Here is a 27,398-nt window from a genome sequence, read left to right on the forward strand (position 1 = left end):
ATCAAAAGAAATGGTCCATCTAAACCTAGGCTTTCTGCTCTCCACTGTTTAATTCAGCTGCATGAAGTAAACCTTAGGACTTGGGGTAGGGATCGCCTTACCTTCTCCGGGAGGCAAAGCCGCGTCCACGCGCGCCACCGCCATATTTGCTTCTTGCTAATAATACCAGGCAACCGTCCTCCCGCGGCTCTGTGGAGCTTGTAGTCTGAAGGAGGGAGCCGGAAACTATAACTCCCAGGATGCACGGCTCCCAGACGGCCCAATTGGCTGCTTACGCCTAATGATGTGAAGCTGGAGTTAGAATCTGAGGGTAGTGAGCTCAGGGACCCTGGCCCACTCGCTTATTTGACAGATGAGTCAACTGCGTTATTAGATGATCATTTCACTTCCTTGTCCAGGTGTTTGCGAAATTTGACACTTTTACCATCGGGATGATTGTAAGGAAGCTGCTTAATGCAGACTGAATTTTACAACTCATTGCTGGAAGTCTCTGTGGGGGCTGCTCCATTCTTTTGATAATTGTGAATATGTTGAAAGTTTTCAACTCTGCTATAGGAATGACCGATCTTGTTGAGATCATAAAAGTGGATACATTTTATTTGAAAATTTAGTTAAGTAAAAGTAAAGTATGCCGAAATAGAAACTTTTGTACAGTATTTTTAAGTGATTGTTTGATTGTTCTTGAATATTTGACAAATCTTTTGACTTAGGGGTATAAGTATGAACCAAGAACTTTTCCAGGGAGTATTCAAAATAACTTTAAAATATAATCTCCAGGCCGGGCGCAGTGGCTCACGCCTGTAATCCCAGCACTTTGGGAGGTCAAGGCAAGCTGATCACCTGAGGTCGGGAATTCGAGACCCGCCTGGCCAACATGGAGAAACCCCGTCTGTAGTAAAAATACAAAAAAATTAGCCTGGCGTGGCGCGCATGCCTGTAATCCCAGGTACCCGGGAGGCTGATGCAGGAGAATCGCTTGAACCCGGGAGGCAGAGGTTGCAATGAGCCGATATCATGCCATTGCACTCCAGCCTGGGCAACAAGAGCGAAACTATGTCTCAAAAAATATATATTTTATATAGATATTATATATAATTATCTATAAATTATATATTATATATATAATATGCTATGTATTTTATATATAACATATATATTTATATATAAATATAGATTATGTATATAAATATATTTTTATATAGTCTCCAAATTCAAGAATTACATTGCCTAGTTGAAAGGAAGCAGGCTCACACTTTTTTCTTTTTTTTTTTTAGAGACAATTTTTTTTGCCCAGGCTGGCCTTGAACTCCTGAGCTCAAGTGATCCTTCTGCCTCAGCCCTGCAAAGTGCTGGGATTACAGGTGTGAGCGACGGTGCCGAGCCTTCTTTTGATACAACTATTATATGCTAAATGGTGTGACAGTGACTGAACTCACTAATATTTCAGGGAATTGAGAAAGAAATAGAATGTGAAATCTTCAGTGAAGACTTGATGGAGGAAGTAATGTACCCATCTTTTGATGGGTAGACTGAACAGTTCAAAAGTAAAAGGTGAAAAGACAGCACAGGCTGCAGGTGGTAACGAAGTTGTGCTCACAGGAAGTGAGAAACTAAACAGAGTATACAAAAAACTTCTGCTTTCTACTACCAGCTCTCCTATTTCCTCTTGCAACCTTTATTCTGAACTCCCCTCTTTCTGAAACAGCAATCTGCAAAGTCTGATGATTTTTGCTTGGGAAAATCTAGTAATTCATGCTTCTAGTTTTCCAGGCACTGGATTCTCTGAGCATTCCCTCTTTCCTGGGCTCTCCTATCTCTCTACACTTGTTTTAACTCCTTTCGATTCTTGTTTCCTGCTGTTTTGGTCTAAAGACAAATTTCCTAGTTCTGAAGGGGCAATTAAGACTAGGATTTTTTTCCTTTTAACCAAGAAACTCCTTACCTAGAGAACACAATCTCACTATATGTGTAAGAACAAAGCAAGGCCAGGCACGGTGGCTCACGCCTGTAATCCCAGCACTTTGGGAAGCCGAGGCAGGAGGATCACCTGAGGTCAGGGGTTCGAAACCAGCCTGGCCAACATGGCGAAACCCCCATCTCTACTAAAAATACAAAATTAGCCGGGCATAGTTGCACATGCCTGTAATCCCAGCTGCTTGGGAGGCTGAGGCAGGAGAATCGCTTGAATCTAGGAGGCGGAGGTTGCAGTGAGCCAAGATCGTGCCACCGCACTCCAGCCTAGGCAACATGAGCAAAACTCTGTCAAAAAAAAGGAAGGAAAGAAAGAAAAGAAAGAAAGAGAAAAGGAAAGAAAAGAAAAGAAAAAGAACAAAGCAAGCCTGAATACTGCCTCTGCTAACCCTTATTCCCTGGAATAGGCCATAGGGATCTGGGAGAAAGGGTTTCCAGTTCTTTACAATTTAGCATGGTAATTACTTGGTAGGGAGGTCCTGGAAGCTTAAAAGGTACTTAAGAAGCAGAGGTTCCTGCAAGTTTACAGCAATAGCTGAAACATTGTTTGCCTGGTTCATCTGCCCTGGAATCCAGAGGAAAGGACCAAAGGACTTTTTTTATGCAGCTAAGTATAGTCACGGCTTTTAAAGTAAGTAGCCAGATGTTCCTGGGCAAGGTCTCACATGCCCAAGTGACTCAGCAACCTTTTGAAATTACTGCACAGAAACTCTTTTGTGCCTCAAATAATAGCTTTTACGCCTAAAATCAAATTGCTACACTTTAAACTGCCTCACTTTGTATATATGTTAAACCCTATAAGCTCAAACCAAATTAGGATTCTACTAATTAAAACTATGAACCTCTCAGTAAGGTAATGTTTCTCTAGCAGGCCCAGGCCCTATGAGAAAGACTTTCCTATCAGCACAGTATACTTAATCCCTACGACAGCTGATTACCCCGATCTTTGCCATCTCTAATTCATCTGCCCACAGTTACTGGCATGATCTAAGTAAAACAGTGCCTTTTAGCATGTTATTCCCCTCTCAAAAACTTCTCACTTGAAGTTCAACTTGCAAGGGCCAACATAATCTGGCTTCACCCTACCTCCCACCATTCATCCTACTCGTTTTCATTTGGTGTTTTTGAGTGAGGGATTGATATAATGATACTTGTGTTGTAGAAAGGTTAAACTCATACCAAGGATGAATTGAAAGGAAGAAGGCAGGAAGGAGATTGTCGTAATAGTGCCTGGTAACCTTCAACACTGGTTTCAGGAGAGTATTATAAACAAGTTTAGATAACACGAAGTTAAGAGACTAGGTAGACAAGAAACTAGAACATTTGTGGATGGTGCAATTTACCTTGAGAAAATGAAGGTGGTTTTCTAACTAGGATTGAAATCATATTTGAAAGAAGTAAATATAACTTTGAAGTTTTCATTCAAGTTTTAAAATGAAGAAGTTACTAATGTAAAGAATTTTGACACTGTAAAGATTTGGAAAATATACGAATATTTTAACAATAAAAACATCTTTTTTTTTTTTTTGACACAGGGTCTTGCTTTGTTGCCCAGACTCGAGTGCAGTGGTGCAGTCCTGGCTCACTGCAGCCTCGACCTCCTGGGCTTAAACAATCCTCCCACTTCAGCCTTCTGAGCAGCTGAGACTACAGGTGCACACCACCATACCTGGCTAATTTTGTTTTTTTTTTGTAGACAGAGATCTCACCATGTCGCAATCCTCCTGCCTTGGCCTCCCAAAGTGCTGGGATTATAGGCGGCCACCATGCCTGGTTTAACAATAAAAAATCTTCATGCACAAGTTTAGGTGCATAAAATTATAAATATCTCCTTCCTTGATTAATATTCATGTGTAGACTCTTCCGGTCCTGCTTCCTTATCTATGACCTATGGCATGGAAAGAGAGATTGACAATATTCACAGGTTATCCAGATGCCTCAAATGAGATTAACTTTCCTCAGTTATTATTATTATTACTATTATTATTATTTATCTCCTGCTATGTGGTAGGCTTTGTGATAACTAGTTTACATATATTGGCTCTAAATTTCACAAAATCTCTACAAGTAGATGCCAAGAGGTTATGTTACAGTTGTTGGAAACAATATAGGACACCCAGTTAAACTTGAATTTCAGATAACAATGAATAATGTTTTAGTATAAGTATGTCCCAAGTATTCATGTTGCAATATACAACTTATGCAATACTTACATACAATATTTAGGACATAGCTATACATAAAAAAGTGTTGTTTATCCAAAATTCAAATTCAACTGGTGTCTTATATTTTTATTTGCATTTATATTTATCTTGTTAATTTCCAGCAACCTAAAAAGAAGGACAGACAGAATTTTGGTTTTGTTTGTTTGTTTTTTGAGATGGAGTCTTGCTCCATAGCCCAGGCTGGAGTGCAGTGGCGCAATCTCAGCTCACTGCAACCTCTGCCTACAGATGCCCACCACCATGCCCGGGTAACGTTTGTTTTTGTTTTGTTTTGTTTTGTTGAGACAGGGTCTCACTGTCACCCAGACTGGAGTACAGTGGCGTGATCTCAGCTTACCGCAACCTCCGGCTCCTGGGTTCAAGCAATTCTCCAGCCTCAGCCTCTTGATTAGCTGGGATTACAGGCATGAGCCACCCCATGCCCAGCCATAATTTTGAATCTATGTTCAACTACATATTAAACTTTTCGGTGAGGCACAGTGGCTCATGCCTGTAATCCCAACACTTCGGAAGACCGAGGTGGATGGATCACCTGAGTTCAGAAGTTTGAGACTAGCCTGGCCAACATGGTGAAATGCTGTCTCTACGAAAAATACAAAAATCAGCCGGGCATGGTGGTAGGCGCCTGTAATCCCAGCTACTCAGGAGGCTGAAGCAGGAGAATCGCTTGACCCCGAGAGGCAGGTTGCAGTGAGCTGAGATCCTGCCACTGCACTCCAGCCCGGGTAACAGAGCGAGACTCCGTCTCAAAAACAAACAAAAAACAAAAGAAATAAACTTTCCAAGTGACTGATTTAAAAATATTATTAGCTGCATTTTTTTTAATTTCTTAACTTTTTAATAGACATGGGGTCTCACTATGTTGCCCAGGCCATTCTCAAACTCCTGGGCTCAAGCAATCCTCCTGCCTCAGCCTCTCAAAGTGCTAGGATTACAGGTGTGAGCCACCACACCTGGCCAAATGCACATTGTATTTTCGTAATTACAGCCTTAATGAATATGTTCATAGACATGTATATATTCATATTTGTGTTTAGAAAGAATTCTGGAAGGAGCCACAAGAAACTATTAACTGTAGTTGCCTAAGGGAAGGGTGAAATGGAAACAGGACAGAGGGACTGATGAGGAACAGAGCTGGGGAGAAATTTTTCACTGAATATATTTACATATTTTTAAATCATATGAATGTTTTGCCTATTCAAAATACTACAGTTTAAAAGAAAATAAAATAAAAATCAGTTTTGCAAGCCGGGTGCAGTGGCATGCAACCATAGTCCCAGCTCCTGTGGAGCCTGAATCAAGAAGAACACCTGAGCCCAGGAGTTTGAGGCTGTAGAGCCCTATGATCATGCCTGTGAATAGCCCTTGCACTATGACCTGCACAACATAGTGTGAAATTAAATAATTTAAACTTAAAGCCGTTGGAAATTTAAAATATTTTCAGCCTTGAGAGGAATATGGCTATGTGGCCTGAATCACATAGCATGAAGCTACAACTTCTGCTTCTCCGATTATAGATTAAATCTCATCTTCATTCTTGTCCTGCAAATGATTAGGAAAAACTGGATGGTACTAGAAGTAGCAAGACCTTATCTCTAAAAATAATAATAATTTTTTAAAATCAGTTTTTCATAATGGCAGCAGACAAAAAATTATCACTGCAGTGTCTATGGCTAACAAAAGGCCCCAGAGAAACTAGAGCCCAAAATCCATGACAATGGAAAGAAACCACAATATAAGAAATGCTTGTGAACAGTTATGTTTATTGAGTCAGAATGGGAATGGTGGTGTTGTTTTGCTGGGTACCAACTAGCACACCTGGTTAATGGGAAGATAACCAAGGTGTTAGGTTTTTTGTCTTTTTTAATTTTCCAGCAAATTGCAATACAAAAGTATACTATGATTCTAGTTTTTTAAAAAAATTATATGTCAGTAAAGTGTGAAAAAATTTAACAAAGTCTGAACCATGGAGACCCCAGACACAGAGCCTGTTTAGCATGCTGAAGGGAGCACCAGGCTCCAAAGCTAGACCATGGAAGAATCCCATTATTGTTATTTGCCAGCAGCATAATCTTGACTTGTAATTTAAACTCTGTGGTCTGCCCTGTGAAAAATGGTAATATTAATAATTCCCAACCCATATCACTATTGTGATAATCTAATCAATTAAATCATGTTAGAAATCCAAGTAGTGCCTAACATGTGGTAAATACTCAATAAAAGGTACTGATTTTTTGTTGCTGTTGTCATTGTTGAGACAGAGTTTTGGTCTTGTTGCCCAGGCTGGAGTGCAATGGCGTGATCTCGGCTCACCACAACCTCTGCCTCCCAGGTTCAAATGATTCTCCTGCCTCCACCTCGCAAGTAGCTGGGATTACAGGCATATGACAATACGCCCGACTAATTTTGTATTTTCAGTAGAGATGGGGTTTCACCACGTTGGTCAGGCTGGTCTTGAACTCCCAACCTCAGGTGATCCTCCCGCCTCAGCCTCCCAAAGTGCTGGGATTACAGGCGTGAGCCACTGCGCCCGGCAAAAGGTACTGATTTTTAAATTGTTGCTAAGGTGGCACTGTTCAATAGAAATAGGTATACCTCATAGGAAATTTTAAGTTAGCTAATAGCCATATTTTAAAAAGACAAAATATATTTTATTTATTCATATTAGCATTTCAACATATAAACAATATAAAAAATAATGAGATATTTTGCATTCTTTTAATTTTTTTCTTTTTTTTTTTTTGTGATGCAGTTTTACTCTTGTTGCCCAGGCTAGAGTACAATGGCGCAATCTCGGCTCACTGCAACCTCTGTCCCCACCCCCCAGGTTCAAGCCATTCTCTTGCCTCAGCCTCCTGAGTAGCTGGGATTACAGGCTGTGCGCCACCACAGCCAGCTAATTTTTGTATTTTTAGTAGAGATGGGGTTTCACCATGTTGGCCAGGCTGGTCTCTAACTCCTGACCTCAAGTTATCCGCCCGCCTCAGCCTCCCAAAGTGCTGGGATTACAGGCATGAGCCACTGCGCCCAGCCCCTAAATTTTCAATTGAGAATATAATGAATCATTTTTATAAAAGTTCTACTGCCTTTCAGAAAAACTTCAAAAGAGATGAAATAGAAACGTCAAGGATTTCTTTACCACTCTTTTAAACAAAACACAACTTCTTCTGGTTTATTTACTTTATTATTTATTTAGTTTACCTAAATAACCTGAAAAATATTCTTGAAATTAATTTATACTTCCACCTCTTTTTTTCCTCATATTTAGCTGATATACAGGGGGGAAAATAAAATGAATATTTTAGAATCTCAAGTTGGTTAATTCTTCATTTTTCTGGCCCTGACATTGCTTTTTTTTTTTTTTTTTTTTTTTGAGACAGTCTCCCTCTGTCGCCCAGGCTGGAGTGCAGTGGTGCAATCTCGGCTCACTGCAACCTCCGCTTCCCAGGCTCAAGCGATCCTCCTTTCAGCCTCCAAAGTAGCTGGGACTACAGGTGCGAGCCACCACTCCCAGCTATTTTTTTGTATTTTCAGTAGAAATGGGGCTTCACCATGTTGGCCAGGCTGGTCTCCAATTCCTAGCCTCAAGTGATCTGCCCGCCTTGGCCTCTCAAGGTGCTAGCATTACAGGCGTGAGCCACTGTGCCCAGCTGACATTACATTCTATTTAAGACTCCTGCTTTAAGCATGTTCTGACTAGGCGGGATGCAGTCGCCCATGCCTATAATTCCAGCAGTTTGGGAGGCCAAGGCAGGGGATCGCTTAAGCCCAGGAATTCAAGACCAGCCTGGGCAATATAGAGAGATCCTGTCTCTGCAAATATTAAAATGAATTAGCCGAGTATGGTGGCATGAGCCTGTGGGCCCAGCTACTGGGGAGGCTGTGGTGGGAGGATTGCTCAGGCCAGAGTTTGAGGCTGCAATGAGCTGTGATCATGCCATTGCAGTTCAGCCTCGGTGACGGAGATCCTGTCTCAAAATTTAAAAAATGTTCTATCCATCCTCCTGAAATCTCATTGGTTTCAGCGATGATAGGTTGGTAGTTTACCTCTAGAGGGGTAATGGAAGCATTTATTCACTGGTCCCCCAACCTGTGTTGTTTTTCTCTCCCTCAAAGAGCTTCCTATTTGTCTAGCACTAATTCCTGGCAAGAAGCCTGGATAGAACCTCATTATAACATGGCAAAGTAATTAACTCTCTGTCTAAATACTGTGGAATTTTGTTGAAATTCTTTGACTTTGGTTTTAAATTTCTTTTTGGTTTACTGACCACTTCTGAAAGACCATAATCTACAAAAATTGTGGCCCATCTTCTAGACAAGTGCACAGAGAACACACATAAAACTGTCAGTATATAACCTTTTCTACTGTTTGGTTTTTACTATTGTATAACACCTACTCAAAAGCATAATTCTTTCTGACTTCAGAGCAATTTACTGTTTATTTTATTATGGTTTCTGATTGTATGAGCAATATATGTTTTTTTAACATTCAGGAAAACAAAATAATATGTAAAATACAAAGTGAAAGTTTTGATAATCTCATCCCTTAGAGATGCATTGTCTAATATGGTAGCTAATATCCACATTTGGCTACTGAGCATTGGAAATGCGGCTAGTCCTAAATGAGATGTGCTATAAGTGTAAAATACACACTGGATTTCAAAGACTTACCTAAAAATAAGAATGCAAGCCTGGGCAACATGGCAAAACTCCATCTCTAGTAAAAATACAAAAACTAGCTGGGCATGGTGGTGTGTGCCTGTAGCCCCAGCCACTCAGGAGGCAGGTGGGAGGATTGCTTGAGCCCAGGACGTTGAGGCTGCAGTGAGCCGAAATCAGGCCACTGCACTCCAGCCTGGGCAACAGAGCAAGACCCTCCCTCAATAAAATAAAATCACAGCTATTTGGGAGGCTGAGACAGGAGAATCGCTTGAACCCGGCGCGGGGTGTGGGAGGGGAGTGAGCCAAGATTTCGCCATTGCACTCCAGCCTGGGCAACAGAACGAAACTCCGTCTCAAAAAAACAGAAAAGAAAAGCAAAAAAGAAAATTAAGTGAATAAGTTCTTTATTTTTTACAGAACAATGTATTTTTTAAATTCTAACTTTAATTTCTACCTGGAAGATTTCTAGTGCTTAGAAGCTTCAGAACATTTTAAGAGTGGTAGTTTTGCTCTTTCCTCCCACCTTTGACTTGACTCCTTTTTTTAATTAAGATTGTTTTCATTTTTTATTATTTTTATGGAAACACGGTCTCACTATGTTGCCCAGGCTGGTCTTGAACTCCTGGCCTCAAGCAATCCTCCTGCCTCAGTCTCCAAAAGTGCTGGGATTAGAAGTGTGAGCTATCACGCTTGGGCGATTTTTTTTCTTTTTTTCTTTTTTTTTTTTTGAGACGGAGTTTCGCTCTTGTTGCCCTGTTGCCAGGCTGGTGTGTAACGGTGTGATCTCGCTCACTGCAACCTCTGCCTCCCGGGTTCAAGTGATTATCCTGCCCCAGCTTCCCAAGTAGCTGGGATTACAGGCATGCACCACCACTCCCGGCTAATTTTCTACTTTTAGTAGAGATGTGGTTTCTCCATGTTGGTCAGGCTGGTTTCGAACTCCCAATCTTAGGTGATCCACCCACCTTGGCCTCCCAAAGTACTGGGATTACAGGCATGAGCCACCGCTAGCCCGGCCCTTTTTTTTTTTTTTAATGAGGAGGTAAATTTATGGGTGAACTTGGCGGGGCCACAGTGCCCATATATGAGGTCAAACGTTATTCTGAATGTCTCTGTGAAGGTGGTCTTGCAATAATGTGAGTGTGCCTCAACCAATCAGTTGAACTGAGTAGAAGACTGACTTCTCCTGAGCCAAAAGGAATTCTGCAACAGACAGCCTTTCAGATTTGAATCACAGCATTGGCTCTTGTCTGGGTCTCTAGCCTGCTGGTCCACCCTGAAGTTTTTGAATTTGCCAACCTCCATAATAATGTTAGCCAATTCTGGCTGGGCGCAGTGGCTCATGCCTGTAATCCCAGCACTTTGGGAGGCCGAGGTGGGTGGATCACCTGAGGTCAGGAGTTCGAGACCAGCCTGGCCAACGTGATGAAACCCTGTCTCTACTAAAAAATACAAAAATCAGCCGGGTGTGGTGGCACACGCCTGTAATCCCAGCTACTCGGGAGGCTGAGGCAGGAGAATCACTTGAACCCGGGAGGCGAAGGTTGCAGTGAGTCGAGATCGCGCAACTGCACTCCAGCCTAGGCAACAGAGCGAGACTCCGTCTTAAAACAAAACGAAAAAAATTTTACCTTTCCAGTGAAGAGAAGATAATATCAAACACAGAAACATGTAATGTATATTGATATGCTGAGTATGCTGAGAAATGCAAATGTGTTTTTATCTTTAGAAATTGGACTTTTAAAACTTTGAAATCACTGAGTTTTGTATTTAACTACAATACAAAACCTACAGCACAGAAGGAATATGAATAATCTCTTTTAAAATACTAATTCCTTTTCTTTTTTTTTTAAATTTTTTTAGAGGAAATACTATAATTTAAAAAAAAGAGTTCCAAAATATTTAACAGAATTTCCAGCAATGATTATTTCCAAAATGTAAAGATTTGAAACATAATTTATACAAAACTAAAAACCAGAAGGATTCATTCTTGCTTTTTCCTTTTTTAAAAAATCCAGACAATTTGTCACAAGAAAGTTCAGCATGTGATAGCAGCTGTAGCCTCAGTCACCCTCGGAATCACTGTCCCTCCTCATGAGGACAGAGCGCCGCACTGAGGACAGCAACACATCTTCAATCGGCTTCTTAGGGTTTTCCTCCAGGTCCATAATAATTGTTCCTGATTCAGACGTTTCCATTCCAACTCATCTCTTGTCAGGTTCATGCCACCAAACACCAGAGGACCAATAAACTGAGCCTTGATATCTCCTTCCAGGTAAACAAATATCGTGGGCAGATTCCTATCAGGATAATTGGGTATGCAGGTTGTTGAAATGGCTTTGATAAATTTGACATCAGGAAACTTCTTGGCAAGTCCCCTGAGGTGCTGATTTATCAGGGCACAGAGGGGAATTCCTTGTTTGTAAAGGTGCAAGATGACCCACAAGCCCTCACCAACTTTGGTAACTTCTTGAACATAATCCTTCCCTGAGATCTCCAAAACTTCTCAAAATTTATTCTTCAGTTTAGTTGCTTTCCACTCAGCCAGTCTCTGCCGTTTGTACATTTCAATAGCACATTCATCCTCCTCATTAAACTTGTCTTCATGATCCTCCAGCTCTTCCAAAGTCATATCTTCACATGTTTTCACCACTGACTGCTGGAGGAGGCGCTGCTCCTCTTCTGTCTCCTCTTCCAATTCTTTCAGACTTTCCTTGGGGGGTAAGATACCCTTTTTGCGTAAGATGTCATTCCACTCAGTGTCTGCGTTGAGGTCCTGCATCTTGTTTCCAGTTCAGTTGCTCAAGCCAGCTGTGCTGCCTTTTTTTTTTTTTTTTTTTTGAGACAGAGTTTCGCTCCTGTTGCTCAGGCTGGAGTGCAATGCACAATCTTGGCTCACTGCAACCTCCGCCTCCTGGGTTCAAGCTATTCTCCTGCCTCAGCCTCCCCAGTAGCTGGGATTACAGACATGCGCCACCATACCCGGCTAATTTTTTGTAGAGACGGGGTTTCACCATGTTGGTCAGGCTGGTCTCAACCTCCTGACCTCAGGTGATCTGCCCGCCTTTGCCTCCCAAAGTGCTGGGATTACAGGTGTGAGCCACCGCACCCTGCCAATACTAATTCCTTTTCATGACCTCAAATGAACAAAACTACTCAAAAGGCTGCTATGTATAGATGTTCTCTAGCAGGGGTTAGCCAACTATGGTCCAAAAGCCATGTCCAGCCTGCTTCCTGCTTTTGTACAGTCCACAGCTAATTATGCTTTGTACATTTTTAATGGCTAGAAAAAAAATTTAATATTTTGTGACACACAAAATTATATGAAATTCATATTTCAGTGTCCATGAGTAAAACTTTATTGGAATACAGCCATACTTATTCATTTATCTACTGTCTATGGCTGCTTTTACACTATAACAGAGTAGTCATGACAAGAGACCATTCTCATCACTTGTCACTGCTGCTATCCATTACAAATCATAGTTACACTTTGTAACTTAGCAGCATTTTGAGTAGCATGCATATTGCCATATCCCAAAATTTTATTTTTATTACCAGCATATACCCCTCATGTCAAAAAAAAAAAAAAAAAGATAGGTGTGGTGACACACACTGTAGTCCCAGTTACTCAGAAGGTAAGGTGGCAGGCTCAATTGAGGCCAGGAGTTCGAGGCTGCAGGGAGCTACAGTCACACCACTGCACTCCAGCATGGGTAACTCCAGGCCTTGTCTCTAAAAAGAAAAAAATGAGAGAGAGAGAGAGAGAATTGGACTTAAAATATCCCATCTCTAAGGTACCATGAAGCATGGATTATTTTATCAAATTCGATGGCAAAGCCTAGTGCTTACTATGCAAATGAAACTATTTATGTGCTAAAAGAATGCTATATGTTAATATTATTAGAATAAGCAGTCATCATAATATTCCCAAATTACAGAAAATCAGTCAGAAAAGGTAAAAAGAAATTAAAGAGTATGTCAACACAGAATTTCCTCACAAAAAAATGAAAGTGAGGCTGCAACTAAAGTAAGTTTCCAAGTGCCTCATTTGTTAGCCTAGTAAGAAAAGTCACTCATTACAGCATGTTAATTAAATGTTTGATTGAAGTGGCTGAAGAAATGTATACAGAAAAAATAAACTTGGCTAGGTGCAGTGACTCACGCCTGTAATCCCAGCACTTTGGGAGGCCAAGGCAGGAGGATCACTTGATACCAGGAGTTCAAGACCAGCCTGGACAGCATAGCAAGACCCTGTCTATTAAAAAGAATAAATTTTTTTAAATTTAAAAAAAGTTAATTAAAATTTTTTTTAATTTTTAAATTAAAAAAAGAAAAAGAAACTTACTTAAAACCATTAGCCTTTAGGTGAGAACAGCTGCTTAAAGTGTTAAGGACACAGGAAACAACATCGATAATAAAACAAGGCAAGTTAGCCACATGAGGTGGCCTATGCCTGTAGTCCTAGCTACTCAGGGAACTGAGTCAGCCCAGGAGTTCAAATCCAGCCTAGGCAACACAGGAGATCCCATCTCTTAAAAAAAAAAAAAAAAAAAAAAAAAAGCAAGTCAAGTGATTTTGAATGGTTTTCCTTAGCTTGTACTGAATTGACAGGTGTTATTGATGTTGCTCATTTGTTCCTATGTATTCAACGAGTCAATGATTGAATGGACTGAAGAATTAGCTCCAGAAACAGCTGCATGAAACAGGTGAGAATATTTTTAAAGAAGGTGAAAAAACACTAATTAAGTACACCTGAAGTAGAATCTCTTTGCTCTATTGCAACTGATGATATAAAACGAGAAAGGCTTAGTTTGACAGATTTACAATGCTTATGAAATATAAGGTGTTTAAATCCTATGGTTAGGACATCATTTGATTATTAAAAAACAGAGAGTTTGTGGAAAACATTTGAACTTACCATGTACAGGTATTATTGAATCTGCAGTATCAATGATAAAATTCATTCATCCTCATGGACTTAACTGTTGTTAGTCCATGAATTTTTAGTCAAAATAGCAGAATATCCTACCTTGCCCTGCCACATAGCATTTGATGACTTAGCAGTGATAACATTTTATTGTGATTTTTTTTAGAGCCAAGATTGAAATTTTTCTAAATGAGAAGAATTTCTCTTAACCACTGTTACCTTTACAAATCATGAGACCTATAAATTTAGAAAGAAGATTTTATGTCTTATAAAGGCTTACAGCCAGCCAGGTGTGATGGCTCACGCCTGTAATCCCAGCACTTTGGGAGGCCAAAGCGGGCAGATCATCTGAGGTCAGGAGTTTGAGACCAGCCTGGCCAACATGATGAAATCCCTTCTCTACTAAAAATTAAAAAAAAAAAAAAATTAGCCGAGCATGGTGGCAGGCGCCTGTAATCCCAGCTACTTGGGAGGCTGAGGCAGGAGAATCGCTTGAAACTGGGAAGAGGAGGTTGCAGTGAGTTGAGATTGTGCCATTGCACTGCAGTCCGGGCGACAAGAACAAAACTCCGTCTCAAAAAAAAAAAAAAAAAAAAAAAAAAAAGGTTTACAGCCTGCAAGGTGTCCATCCCATAGGCTGAGAAGGAGAGCCTCCAGAGAGACTAGAGACGGGCACTTCAAAGGAGGAGTGGTTGGGGTAGGAGCTTTATGCTGAACAGTTTGGTTAAACATACACATTCAACAGGTTACTGGAGAAACTGAATATTCATAAAGGTGATCCCGACACATAGGTATTGAACAAACATGCATGTAACATATGACCGATGTTCACTTTGGAGTGGATATTTAATACTTAAATGTATTATAATTAGGTCCTATACGTCAAAAGCTCTTTTCAAGACACGAAGTCATGCAAGTGTGCAGCCACTGCAAGCCTGCCAGAATCAGTCCATGGTTGGCGGTCTTCTTATCAGGAGAAAGTTACTGAAATCAGTCTCTTATCCAATCAAAGCTGGTGGAACAGGGATCAGTTATTCAGTGTCTGATGGTGAGCTACAGTTGTTTTAATATTGCTTAGCTCTAGGCCAGTGATGGTTTAGCTGTTAGAGAAAAAGAAAAACCCTGGGGCAGTTAGAACACAGTTTATTCTTTAAGTGTAGGGGTATATGACTTAACCCTTACCTGGCATGGCCTTGGGTCTTATCATTTGATACCTTTTTGCCACGAAAAGTCCATTCTGTCAGTCTCTTCTTTAACATCAATACTGGCCAGTTGTTGTGTCTAAACTTCAAAAGGGAGGGAGTTTAATGAGGCATGTCTGACCTCCTGTCCTGTTATGATCAGGAACTCTGTTTTAAAGGTTTTTCTGGGGTCACCTTGGCCATGAGGGTACATTCATGCAGTTGGCAGAGGGCTCAGGATTTTATTTATTTTACACCACTGACTGAATGGCTTTGAAATTCATTTTTGCTAGTTTGCTAATTTTGATCATTTGATGATGCATCCTAATAAAGTCAACATAAATTACAAAGCAAAACAGTACTGACATGCAAAACTTATTGTGATGAAGTCATTTTGACAACTAACATTATTTGAGTCACAAGTTAAAACGAAAAGCAAGCTCTCTATCCTCACACAAGTTTGCAGTGGTTATATTTTTCAAGCTCAAACTACAGTTTTAGTGGTGTTTTACGGATCTCTGCAAATATAAAGGAAATTTCCATATTTCAAAATCCATTTAACCGTGCAATTGAAGAGCTTCCACCTAACCATCAGTTAGAAATGATTCATCTGACATGCTAAAAGGCAGATATGAAGAGAATAATGTGTTTCTGTAATTGTTTTCCAAGAACATAATATACTTAATTTAAATCATATGCCCTTGGATTGACATCATATTGGGCAGTGCCTATATGTATGAAAATATATTTTTCAAAGATAAAATCTGTAAAATTTCATTACAGATCATGATTGACAGATGAACATTTGCAATATATTTTGATAGGGAATAAGAACTTTGAAACCTAATTAAGAAAAATGTTATTCTCCATCTCCCCACAAAAAGAATTTCTTTGTAAATCAGCATACCTGATTTACAAAAACTTATACTCAATATTATTATATTCTGAATTTCATCAGTGAAAATGTTGTGGAAATTAGTTTTCCCTGTTTTTCTACAAGTATCTACATAATATCTTCAATTTTGCCCCTTAGCCCATAGAGCCTAAAATATTTACCCTCTGGCCCTTTACAGAAAAAGTTTTCTGATTCTTATTCTTCAGAAAGTAAAATCTAAGTAAGAAGTTAGACAGTGGAAGAGAAGGAAGACTTTCAGCTTGGGCATGGGAGAAAGAACCAATGGGGTATGTAAAAAATAACCAATCATTCCATACCAAATCATATTTTTAAACCATATTTTGGCCAGGCACAGTGGCTCACATCTGTAATCCCAACACTGGGAGGCTGAGGTGGGAGGATCACTTGAACCCAGGAGTTCGAAACCAGCCTGAGCAACAAAGCTAAACCCTCACCTCTACAAAAAATAAAAATAATTAGCCAGGTACATGCCTGTAGTCCCAGCTACTTGAGAGGCTGAGGTGGGAGGATCACTTGAGCCCAACAATTTGAGGCTGCAGTGACCTGTGATCTCTCCACTGCACTCCAGCCCGGGCAACAGAGGGAGACGCTGTCTCAAAACAACAACAAAAACAAACCAAAAAAAAAAAAAATGTTTTCTTGCGCTTGCCTTTCTGAGCCAATCAGTAATACCAATTTCTTCCAGAAGATGTCTCCCTTTATTTTCCCTAAATAATAGGAAAAATTTCAAACGTACATAAAAATTCAAATAATTGTGCAATGAACATTCATTTACCTACACTTTGATTCTATTTTTTGGGGGCAATCGGGGAGACAGGGTCTGGCTCTATCACCTAGGCTGGAGTGCTGTGGCGTGATTAAGGCTCACTGCAACTTCTGCCTCCTGGGCTCAAGTGATCCTCCCAAATCAGGCTCCTAAGTAGCTAGGACTACAGGGAGCACATCATCACACCCAGCTAATTTTTTTTTTTTTTTTTTTTTTTTTTTTGAGACGGAGTCTCGCTCTGTTGCCCAGGCTGGAGTGCAGTGGCGCGATCTCAGCTCTGCAAGCTCGGCCTCCCGGGTTCACGCCATTCTCCTGCCTCAGCCTCCAGAGTAGTTGGGACTACAGGCACACACCACCACGACCGGCTAATTTTTTGTATTTTTAGTAGAGATGGGGGTTTCACCGTGTTAGCCAGGATGGTCTTGATCTCCTGACCTCGTGATCTGCCTGCCTTGGCCTCCCAAAGTGCTGGGATTACAGGCACGAGCCACCGCACCCAGCCCACACTCAGCTAATTTTAGTATCCCTCTATTGATCCATCAGTCTGTTATGGGTTGTTTTTTTTTTTTTTTTGACACAGGGTCTGGCTCTGTCGCCCAGGCTAGAGTGCAGTGGCACGATCTTGCAATCTTGACTCACTGCAACCTCCTCTTCTGGGCTCAAGCCATCCTCCCACCTCAGCCTCCCAAGTAGCTGGGACTATAGGTATGCATCACCACACCTGGCTAATTTTTGTATTTTTTGTAGAGATAAGGTTTCATCATGTTTCTCAGGCTGGTCTCCAACTCCTGGACTCAAGCCATCCGCCCACCTCAGCCTCCCAAACTGCTGAGATTAGAAGTGTGAGGCACCGCACCGGGCCCACAATGTTTTTTAGTGGACAAGTACATCTCTCCCTAAATACTTCCACATGTATTTCATTAACTGGTGTTCAATATTTATTTAGTTTCCTTTCTGCTGAAGTAAAATTTACATACACTGAAATTTTCAAATCTTAAATTAGCATCCCCTGAGTTTGACAAACTGTATTATTAAACCAAAACTCATCAAGATATAGAAAACTGGCTGGGCGCAGTGGCTCACACCTGTAATCCCAGCACTTTGAGAGGCCGAGGCTGGTGGATCACGTGAGGCTAGGAGTTTGAGACCAGCCTGGCCAACATGGTGAAACCCAGTCTCTACTAAAAATACAAAAATTAACCGGGCATGGTGGTGGGCGCCTGTTATCCCAGCAACTTGGGAGGCTGAGGTGGGAGAATCGCTTGAAACTGGGAGGCAGAGGTTGCAGTGAGTCGAGACTGCGCCACTGCACTCCAGCTCAGGCAACAAGAGCGAAACTCCTTCTCAAAAAAAAAAAAGGATATAGAAAATTATTATTCACATGGAAAGTTCCCTCCTACCCCTTTCTGGTTAGTCCTTCCCCTCCCATATAAAGGCAACCAGTGTTCTGATTTTTTCCCCCACCATACGTTATTTTGCATGATGTAGAACTTGATATATATGAAATCATATGGTATGTACTTTTAATGTAAGTCTTTCAATTAATATAATGTCTGAGACTCATCCATGTTGTGTAAATCAACAGTTCATTCTACTTTATTGTTAAGAAGTAGTACATTGATATGTATTATAGTTTGCCTATATATTCACCTATTGATGGGCACCTAAGCTGTTCCCTGTATTTGTCTATTATGAATACAGCTGCTATAAGCATTCCTGTATAAAGTATGGGGATTTTTTTCCTGCAAAGTATTTTTTTAATTACAAAGTAATACAATTGGTGCTTACTTTATTTTTCAGGACTGAATTGTGGGACGTAAATTAATCCCAAGATACATAATAATTGTTTGAAACTTTTTATCATGGAAAAGTAATTTAAAAGTATATAATAATATAGAGACTATTTTGATGAACCCTTGTACCTAATATCCAGCTTCAACCATTACCAACTTATGGCCACCATCTTTCTTTTCTTTTTTTTTTTTGAGACAGAGTTTCACTCTTGTTGCCCAGGCTGGAGTGCAATGGTGCGATCTCAGCTCACTGCAACCTCTGCCCACCGGTTCAAGCAATTCTCCTGCCTTAGCCTCCCAAGTAGCTGGGATTACAGGCGTGTGCCACCATGCCCAGCTAATTTTTGTATTTTTAGCAGAGACAAGGTTTCACCCTGTTGGCCAGGCTGGTCTCAAACTCCTAACCTCAAGTGATCTGCCCGCCTTGGCCTCCCAAAGTGCTAGGATTACAGGCGTGAGCCACCATGCCTAGCCCTTTATTTACTTATTTTTAGAGACAAGGTCTCATTCTGTTGTCTAGGCTAGAGTGTTTGATCATAGCTCCAGTGCAGCCTGCAGTTCTTGGGCTCAAGCAATCCTCCCACCTCAGCCTCCCAAATGCCTAGGACTACATGAGTGTACCACCATGCCCAACTAATTTTTAAAATTTTTTGTAGAGATGGGTCTCACCATGTTGCCCAGGCTGGTCTTGAACTCCTGGCTTCAAGCAGTTCTCCCACCTCAGCCTCCCAAAGCACTGGGATTACAGGAATGAGCTGCCCTACCCATGAATCATTTTTCATAAATGACTTACACACAGCATTAGTCAGGGTACTCCAGAGGGACAGAACCAATAGGAGATAGATAGATAGATAGATAGATAGATAGATAGATAGATAGATAGATAGATAGATAGATTTTATTAGGGGGAATTGGCTTACACAATCACAAAGGTGAAGAAGTCTCACTAACAGGGTGTCCACAAACTGGACAACCAGAAAAGCTGGTGGCTTCATTCCAGTCCAAAAGCCTTAGAACTAGGAAAGACAAAAGTGTAGTCCCCAATCTGTGGCTGAAGGCCTGAGAATCCCCGAGAGGCTGCTGGTGCAAGTTCCAGAGTCCAAAACCCAAAGAACCTGGAGTATGATGTGCAAGGGTAGAAGAAAGATGGCCTCCCACTAGAGAAGGGAGCAAGGGAAATAAAGCAGTATGAGCTGAGTATCCCCCTTCTTCTGCCCGCTTTGTCCTAGTTGGGCCAGCTGATTGGATGGTGCCTGCCCACCTTCAGGGTGAGTCTTTCCCTCTCAGTCCACTGACTCACAAGTCAATCTCCTCTGGAAACACCCTCACAGACACACCTAGAAACAATGATTCAGCATCTAGGCATCTGTCAATCCAATCAATTTGATATCTAATATTAATTATCATACCCACTAACTCCACCTTCAGATTATTTTAAGGCAAATCTCAGATATGTTATTTCTTTTTTTTTTTTTTAAGACGGAATTTCTCTTGTTGCCCAGGCTGGAGTACAATGGCGTGATCACGGCTCACTGCAACCTCCACCTCCTGGGTTCAAGCAATTCTCCTGCCCTAGCCTCCCAAGTAGCTGGGATTACAGGTATGCACACACCTGGCTGATTTTGTATTTTTTTCGTAGAGATGGGGATTCACCATGTTGGTCAGGCTGGTCTCGAACTCCTGACCTGAAGTGATCCAGCCACCTCAGCCTCCCAAAGTGCTGACATTACAAGCGTGAGCCATCATGCCCGACTCAGACATGTTATTTCATCTGTAAATATATTTAGTATGTACTTTGAAAAAAATAACTAAAAAATAACCACAGTACAATCATAAAACCTAAAAAATTAATAGTAAATCTTAATAACAAAAATCCAATAAGTACTCTAATTACCCCAGGTCTGTCCAGCTTATTTAAGCAGGGCTTAAATGAAATCCATACATTGTAACTGGTTAACAAAGTCACTAAAAAATTTTTTTTTTTTTTTTCTGAGACAGGATCTTGCTCTGTCACCCAGGCTGGAGTGCAGTGGTACAATCACGTCTCACTGCAGCCTCAAACTCCTGAGCTCAGGCGATCCTCCCACCTCAGCCTCCCAAGTAGCTGAGACTACAGGCATGCACGACCATGCCCAACTAATTTTTTTTTTAGATTTTGTAGAAACAGAGTCTCTCTAGGTTAACCAGTCTGGTCTCAAATTCCTGGCCTCAAGCTATCCTCTGGCCTTGTCCTCCCAAAGTGCTGGGATTACAGGCATGAACTGCCACACCCTGCCCAAATTTCTTGTAATCTAAAGGCAGAGCCAGCTTCAAGTTGTGTGACCAGTGCAGTTGCATAGGGCACTGTACTAAGGAGGGTCCCATACTTGGGGTTTAATTTTCTGCTGTTGCTGTCTTGAAAGTCTAATTCTATCTTTACTTTTGTGTTTTATCAGTGAAGTAGTACAAGAGAATAATAGAGCATGTGCCTAGGGCTTGGCGTCTCAGCTAATGTGCAGTCCTGCTTTCTGCTGCTTCCCCAGCTGCCTCCACAGGCTGAGTCTGCAGTTCCCTGACAATGGCCTATCTTTCCCCTCCCCTCCAATACTACTGCTGCCCTGCTCCTTACCCCAAGCTGGCAGCACCATCATACATTCTGCAAGTGACTTGATGCCCACCCCAGATCCAAGTACAAAACACATCCAAGGGGGGTTACCTGTCCTCTGTGGGTATGGCCAGGAGGACAGTGGAATGAAATGGTTTGTTAGACTTTCCTGCCCCCAGCCAAGGCACTGCATGTTGGTTCAGTGGCTGGCTGGAGGTGGGACTCAACAGCTGGTGGGCCATGTATGTGCGTCAAATCACCTGTGGCCCCTGGATACTAGTGAGTGCTGCACTGGCTGAGTAAATGTCCTCACCTGACAAAACATGATGTTAAATAACAAATGAAAAAATACTATGAAAAGTGGAGAGACAGATTGCAGAATAAAGGAAAGTGCCTTATATTTTAGTATCTTTAATAGCACCTTTTTCTTTCTTTTTTTTTTTTTTTTTTTTGAGACAGAGTCTCGCTCTGTCACCGAGGAGGCTGGAGTGCAGTGGCGTGATCTCAGCTCACTGCAACCTCCATCTCCTGGGTTCAAGTAATTCTTCTGCCTCATCCTCCTGAGTAGCTGGGACTACAGGCGCCTGCTACCACACCCAGCTAATTTTTGTATTTTTAGTAGAGATGGGGTTTCACCATATTGGTCAGGCTGTCTCGAACTCCTGACCTCATGACCTGCCTGCCTCAGCCTCCCAAAGTGCTGGGATTACAGGCATGAGCCACCGCGCCTGGCCTTCTAGATCTTTGAAAAAGGGACCTCACGCTTTCATTTTACACTGAGCCCTGCAAATTATTTATGTAGCTAGTCCTGTCTACAGGTGCGGTCTTTTGTTGTTTTTTTGAGACAGAGTTTAACTCTGTCCCCCAGGCTGGAGTGCAGTAGCGCAATCTCGGCTCACTGAAACCTCCCCCTTCCAGGTTCAAGCGATTCTCCTGCCTCAGCCTCCCAAGTAGCTGGGATACAGGCACCTGCCACCACACCTGGATAATTTTCTATTTTTAGTAGAGATGGGGTTTCACCATGTTGGCCAGGCTGCTCTCAAACTCCTGACCTCATGTGATCCCCCCACCAAGGCTCCCAAAGTGCTGGGATTACAGGCGTGAGCCACTGTACCCACCCCTTGTCTATATGTTTTAATATCTCTCTCTCCTTTCAATTCACATGTTGTTGGAAAAATTTAGTTATTCTGTTTCTCACACACTAGAGTTTGCCAACTGCATCCCTCTGGGGTCATTTCACATGTTCCTCTGTCCCCTGTATTTCCTACAGGGAAAGTTAATGTAGTAGTTAGATATAAAGGCTTGATTAGATTTAGATTTTTTTTATTATTATTTTTTTTGAGATGGAGTCTCACTCTTGTCACCCAGCCTGGAGTTCAGTGGCCAATCTCGGCTCACTGCAACCTCCGCCTCCTGGGTTCAAGCGATTCTCCTGCGTCAGCTTCCCAAGTAGCTGAGATTACAGGCACCCGCCACCACGCCTGGCTAATTTTTTTGTATTTTTAGTAGAGATGGGGTTTCACCATGTTGGCCAGGCTTGTCTTAAACTCCTGACCTCAGGTGATCCACCCACCTCGGCCTCCCAAAGTGCTGGGATTACAGGCATGAGCCACTGCGCCCAGCCTCCCTTTTAAAGCACTTTCTGAAGTCAAGCCTGATTCAGGATTGCAAGCCTGCAGAGAACTATGGTGGTAAAGCCTAAAAAGACAGAATCCTTCCCACACCTGAGAAGGCAGTATTTTTAGAAGGAAACACCAGAATCACACTTAAGTCACTGCAAAGGCATTCATGTTTATACATTTCTGACACTGTCTTACTTGAACTTTATGTGGCTTTTAGCACTGTCAAAATGCTTCCATAAACTTCTATGAGGTTACTGTTAACGGATCTCTATCTTCTTTGACCTCATCTGCTCAGCCTCCTTCAATTGATTATTTTCCTCCATTCACCTATCCTTTAAATATTAGCATTTCCTGATCCTTTTTCTTTTTTCTTTTTTTGAGATGGAGTCTCACTGTCACCCAGTCTGGAGTGCAGTTGTGTGACCTCACCTCACTGCAACCTCCAACTCCCTGGTTTAAGTCATTCTTCTGCTACAGTCTCCTGAGTAGCTGGGATTATAGGCACCTGCCACTACACCCAGCTATCCTGATTCTTTTTGTGATGACTCACTCTAGGCACCATTTCTAGGGGTGGTAGACACAGAAACATACTATCCAGATCCCCCTTCACGCAAGGGCTTGCTGCCTCACAGTTGGCAGCTGGGCAGCAGCATCCTCCAGCTATCAGTAGGGCCTGGCTCAGCTGCTGAGTACCTCCTCACTTGAGGTCATGACCTCTCTGGGGCAGCCCCCATGTGGTGACTGAGTAAGGTAGAAGTATAAAGAGGCTTCACCATTTAGCCCAACACAGAACACTCCAACAAACAATAATTGTTCCATAGCTCCTGGCAGGGTTGACTGAGGTTTATTGATTGACTGCAGTGGCGCGATCATAGCTCACTTCAGCCTCAAACTCCTGTGCTCAAGCAATCCTCCCGCCTCGGCCTCCCAAAGTGCTGGCATTACGGGCATAAGCCACCGCATATGGCCTGACTGAGCTTTAGTTGGGCCTATAACGTATGCAACTTCTTCCTCTGCCTAACACTGCTTTCTCCCCCTTCCTTTCACAAGACTTGATCTGTAGCAAATATCTTGAACCCCAAAGTCAGTCTCAGTAACTGTTTCCAGAGAAGCCAGCTTGTGACAGTAGGTGATGTTATCCCACATATTCTGTCACCATAAGTTCATTACTACTAAAATATATCCTTGGCTGGGCATGGTGGCTCACGCTTGTAATCCCGGCACTTTGGAAGGCTGAGGTGGGCTGCTCGCTTGAGTCCAGTTCAAGACCTGCCTAGGCAACATGGTGAAACCCCATCTCCACTAAAAATACAAAAAATTAGCTGGCCATGGTGGCAAACACCTATAGTCCCAGCTATTCATGGGGCTGAGGTGGGATGATCACTTGAGCCCAGGAGGTAGAGACTGCAGTGAACCCTGATCATCCACTGCACTTCAGCCTGGGAGACAAGGTGAGACCCTATCTCAAAAAAAAATTAAAACATAAAATAAATCATATTACAAACACTCTTCTGAACATGTTTAACTCTCCACTACACAGTTGTACCTTAATATCCCTATCAGCATCTTGAACCCAGCCTTTTCAAAATTAACCCTTTCAGGCTGAGCGCAGCGGTTCATGCCTATAATCCCGGCACTTTGGGAGGCCGAGGCGGGTGGATCACCTGAGGTCAGGAGTTCGAGACCAGCCTGACCAACATGGAGAAATCCCATCTCTACTAAAAATACAAAATTAGCTGGGTGTGGTGACACATGCCTGTAATCCCAGCTACTCGGGAGGCTAAGGCAGCAGAATCACTTGAACCCAGGAGGCCAAAGTTGTGGTGAGCCAAGATCATGCCATTGTACTCCAGCCTGGGCAACAAGTCTCAAAAAAAAAAAAAATTAATTAACCCTTTCCCTGACAAACCTACTCCCTTCCTCTTACCTATCCACTCTTGACAAATGATACCACCATTCACCAAGTCCTCATTGTTAATTTTTCCTTACCTCCTATATTACCTATTTCTATATTAACAAATTACTCCCCAAAACATAGTTTAAAACGACACACATTTATGATCTAACAGTTTCTATGGGTTAGGAATTCAAGAGTGGTTTAGATGAGTGGAAATTGGAAGAGCAAGGAACACGTTCTGCCTTAGATCCTTGATCCAGAGAGCACACAGATACCTTGATTTCAGCCTAGTGATACTGATTTTGAACTTACTGCCTCCAGAACTGTGAGAAAATATGTATCTGTGTTGTTACCAAGTCCATAGTAATTTGTTACAGCAACTACAGGAAACTAATATAGCAGGGAAATATGTACAAATGGGTGACAAAACTGTGAAGGGAAGCAACACACTGTTCTCAGAGGGACAGAGGCTGAAAAGGGCACCAAGTTCGGTTCAGTATTGCTCCATAAATGAATAAAAAGAGAATAGAGTGTAGCTGAACCTTTTGCCTATGATAAAAGAGAAAGCATGGATAAAGTCAGCAATAATTTATGGATGGTGTCAGAAGCTCTACTTTATGACACTGTATAATATAAATTCATTTAGAGGTCTCTCTGCAAAATTTCTCCCTATTCTAAGAGCATTTTAGCACAATTTGTTTGTTATGGGAGTGTGTTACAAGGAACCCTGACATACCAACTCAAGAAGGCCCTCCAGTAAAGAGTGAAATACAGCCAAAATCCCTAAGGTCCAGTTTCCTGCATTTCTTCCACAGAACCAGTCAGGCCAAACATAATTTTAAAGAACAATAAAACAAAATCTTTCTAAAATATTGGGAAGGCACTATAAATTCTAAGGTTCTGTGGAACAAAAAGGACTGCATTCCTTCAGGTGGATCTTGGTTCCACCGGCTACCTAAACTCAGCTGTGCCTTGGATCTTGTAGAAGCCAGGACTATTTCTGAAAGATGTTTTGTTTTGGTTTTTTGTTGTTGTTGTTTGTTTTCACACGGAGTCTCGCTCTGTCGCCCAGGCTGGAGTGCAGTGGTGCGATCTCAGCTCACTGCAACCTCCGCTTCCTGGGTTCAAGCGATTCTCCTGCCTCAGCCTCCCGAGTAGGTGGGACTACAGGCGCGCGCCACCACACCCGTCTAATTTTTGTATTTTTAGTAGAGGCGGGGTTTCATCGTGTTACCCAGGCTGGTCTCAAACTCCTGACCTCGTGATCCGCCCGCCTCGGCATCCCACAGTGCTGGGATTACAGACGTGAGCCACTGCACCCGGCCTCCTTTTTTTTTTTTTTTTTTTTTTTTTTGATACGGAGTTTTGCTCTTCTTGCCCAGGCTGGAGTGCAGTGGCGCGATCTTGGCTAAATGCAACCTCTGCCTCCCGGGTTCAAGCGATTCTCCTCCCTCAGCCTCCCGAGGAGCTGGGATTACAGGCGCACGCCACCACGCCCAGCTAATTTTTGTATTTTTAGTAGAGAAGGGGGTTTCACAATTTTGGCCAGGCTGGGCTGGAACTCCTGACGTCAGGTGATCCGCCCACCTCGGCCTCCCAAAGTGCCGGGATTACAGGCATAAGCCGCCACGACTGGCCACCTAACATCATTATTAAGACTGGTTCCAGGCCGGGCGCGGTGGCTCATGCCTGTAATCCTAGCACTTTGGGAGACCGAGTGGATCACCTGAGGTCAAGAGTTTGGGACCAGCCTGGACAACATGGTGAAACCCCATCTCTACTAAAAATACAAAAATTAGCGGAGCGTGGTGGCAGGCGCCTGTAATCCCAGCTACTCGGGAGGCTGAGGCAGGAGAATCGTTTGAGCAGAGGGCGGAGGTTGCAGTGAGCCGAGACCGCGCCACTTCACTCCAGCCTGAGTGAAAGAGCGAAACTCCGTCTCAAGAAAAAAAAAAAAAAAGACTGGCTCCAACACAATTGTACAGTTTTCATAACATTAGTCAGCCAACTTGTTAGATATTCCAAATATCTTCAACCAGCTACCTTACAAAACCTTTTCAGGGTGAGTTGCATATATAGAAAGCAGAACTCAATCATTACATTTGTTTTCTAGTCATATACTGCAGCCTCCCATAGAATTCAAGAATTGCCTCTGGCCACTCCTCGTCATACGATGAAATATGTAGCATCATAGAAGGGCTCAACAGATTGAGCCCTCGGCCTCCCAGCGGGGCTCCACCGACCCCCTCAACTTCACTAGGCAGCAACTCCGAATTGTAGTTCTTAGGCGGGTACTTAATAGGAATTTGGAAACTGAATGAGCTCATGTTTAAAAAGCCTTTGGCATAATTCCCGGCACAGAGAAACGCTCAAAGAATGTTAATTATAATTAATGCAAAGCGCCAACGCGCACTGTTCGATTCGCGCAGCCTGAGAAACGGTTCGGTTGTCATTACTTTCTTATAAATGGTGAAACTATTAATTTGTTTGGTTGAGGAAATGGGCCAACAGGGAAGGCAAAATGTGACTTGTTTTACCTGCAGGGCATTCGTCTTTCGGTCTCTTTATGAGAAGAGAGGACACCTTTCTCTTCAGTTCACATTCCTTGCAGCCGGAAGATGGCTCTAGAATACTTGGCAGTAAGAGATGCCAGAATGGGCCGGGCGCAGTGGCTCACGCCTGTAATCCCAACACTTTGGGAGGCCGAAGAGGGCGGATCACCTGAGGTCAGGAGTTCGAGACCAGCCTGACCAACATGGAGAAACCCCGTCTGTACGAAAAATACAAAATTAGCCGGACGTGGTGGCACATGCCTGTAATCCCAGCTACTAGGGAGGCTGAGGCAGGAGAA

The 27,398-nt window shown here is 42.3% G+C and overlaps 1 protein-coding gene, 1 long non-coding RNA gene and 1 pseudogene across 3 annotated transcripts in view; 1 reads left to right on the forward strand and 2 right to left on the reverse strand.

Annotated features, from left to right (window-relative positions):
- Positions 1–27,174, reverse strand: part of CEP97 (centrosomal protein 97) — a 66,683-nt gene extending 39,509 nt beyond the window's left edge. For both annotated transcript variants that reach the window (XM_024245352.3, XM_024245351.3), the window contains exons 1-2: positions 27,085–27,174; positions 102–277 (exon numbers count right to left, since the gene is read on the reverse strand). In XM_024245352.3, coding sequence (XP_024101120.3) covers positions 102–144 — 43 coding nt within the window. In that variant the 5' untranslated portion in view covers positions 145–277; positions 27,085–27,174. The remainder of the gene's footprint in view (positions 1–101; positions 278–27,084) is intronic.
- On the reverse strand, positions 9,411–14,669 carry LOC100459484 (phosducin-like protein 3; annotated as a pseudogene).
- Positions 13,486–16,257, forward strand: LOC129058491 (uncharacterized). The gene is made up of 3 exons (XR_008523623.2): positions 13,486–13,567; positions 14,661–14,836; positions 16,071–16,257. It is a non-coding gene; the product is annotated as an uncharacterized LOC129058491 (long non-coding RNA).
- Positions 27,175–27,398: the final 224 nt, after the last annotated feature.

The sequence above is a fragment of the Pongo abelii genome, chromosome 2 (assembly GCF_028885655.2).
Source record: "Pongo abelii isolate AG06213 chromosome 2, NHGRI_mPonAbe1-v2.0_pri, whole genome shotgun sequence".
NCBI lineage: Eukaryota > Metazoa > Chordata > Mammalia > Primates > Hominidae > Pongo > Pongo abelii.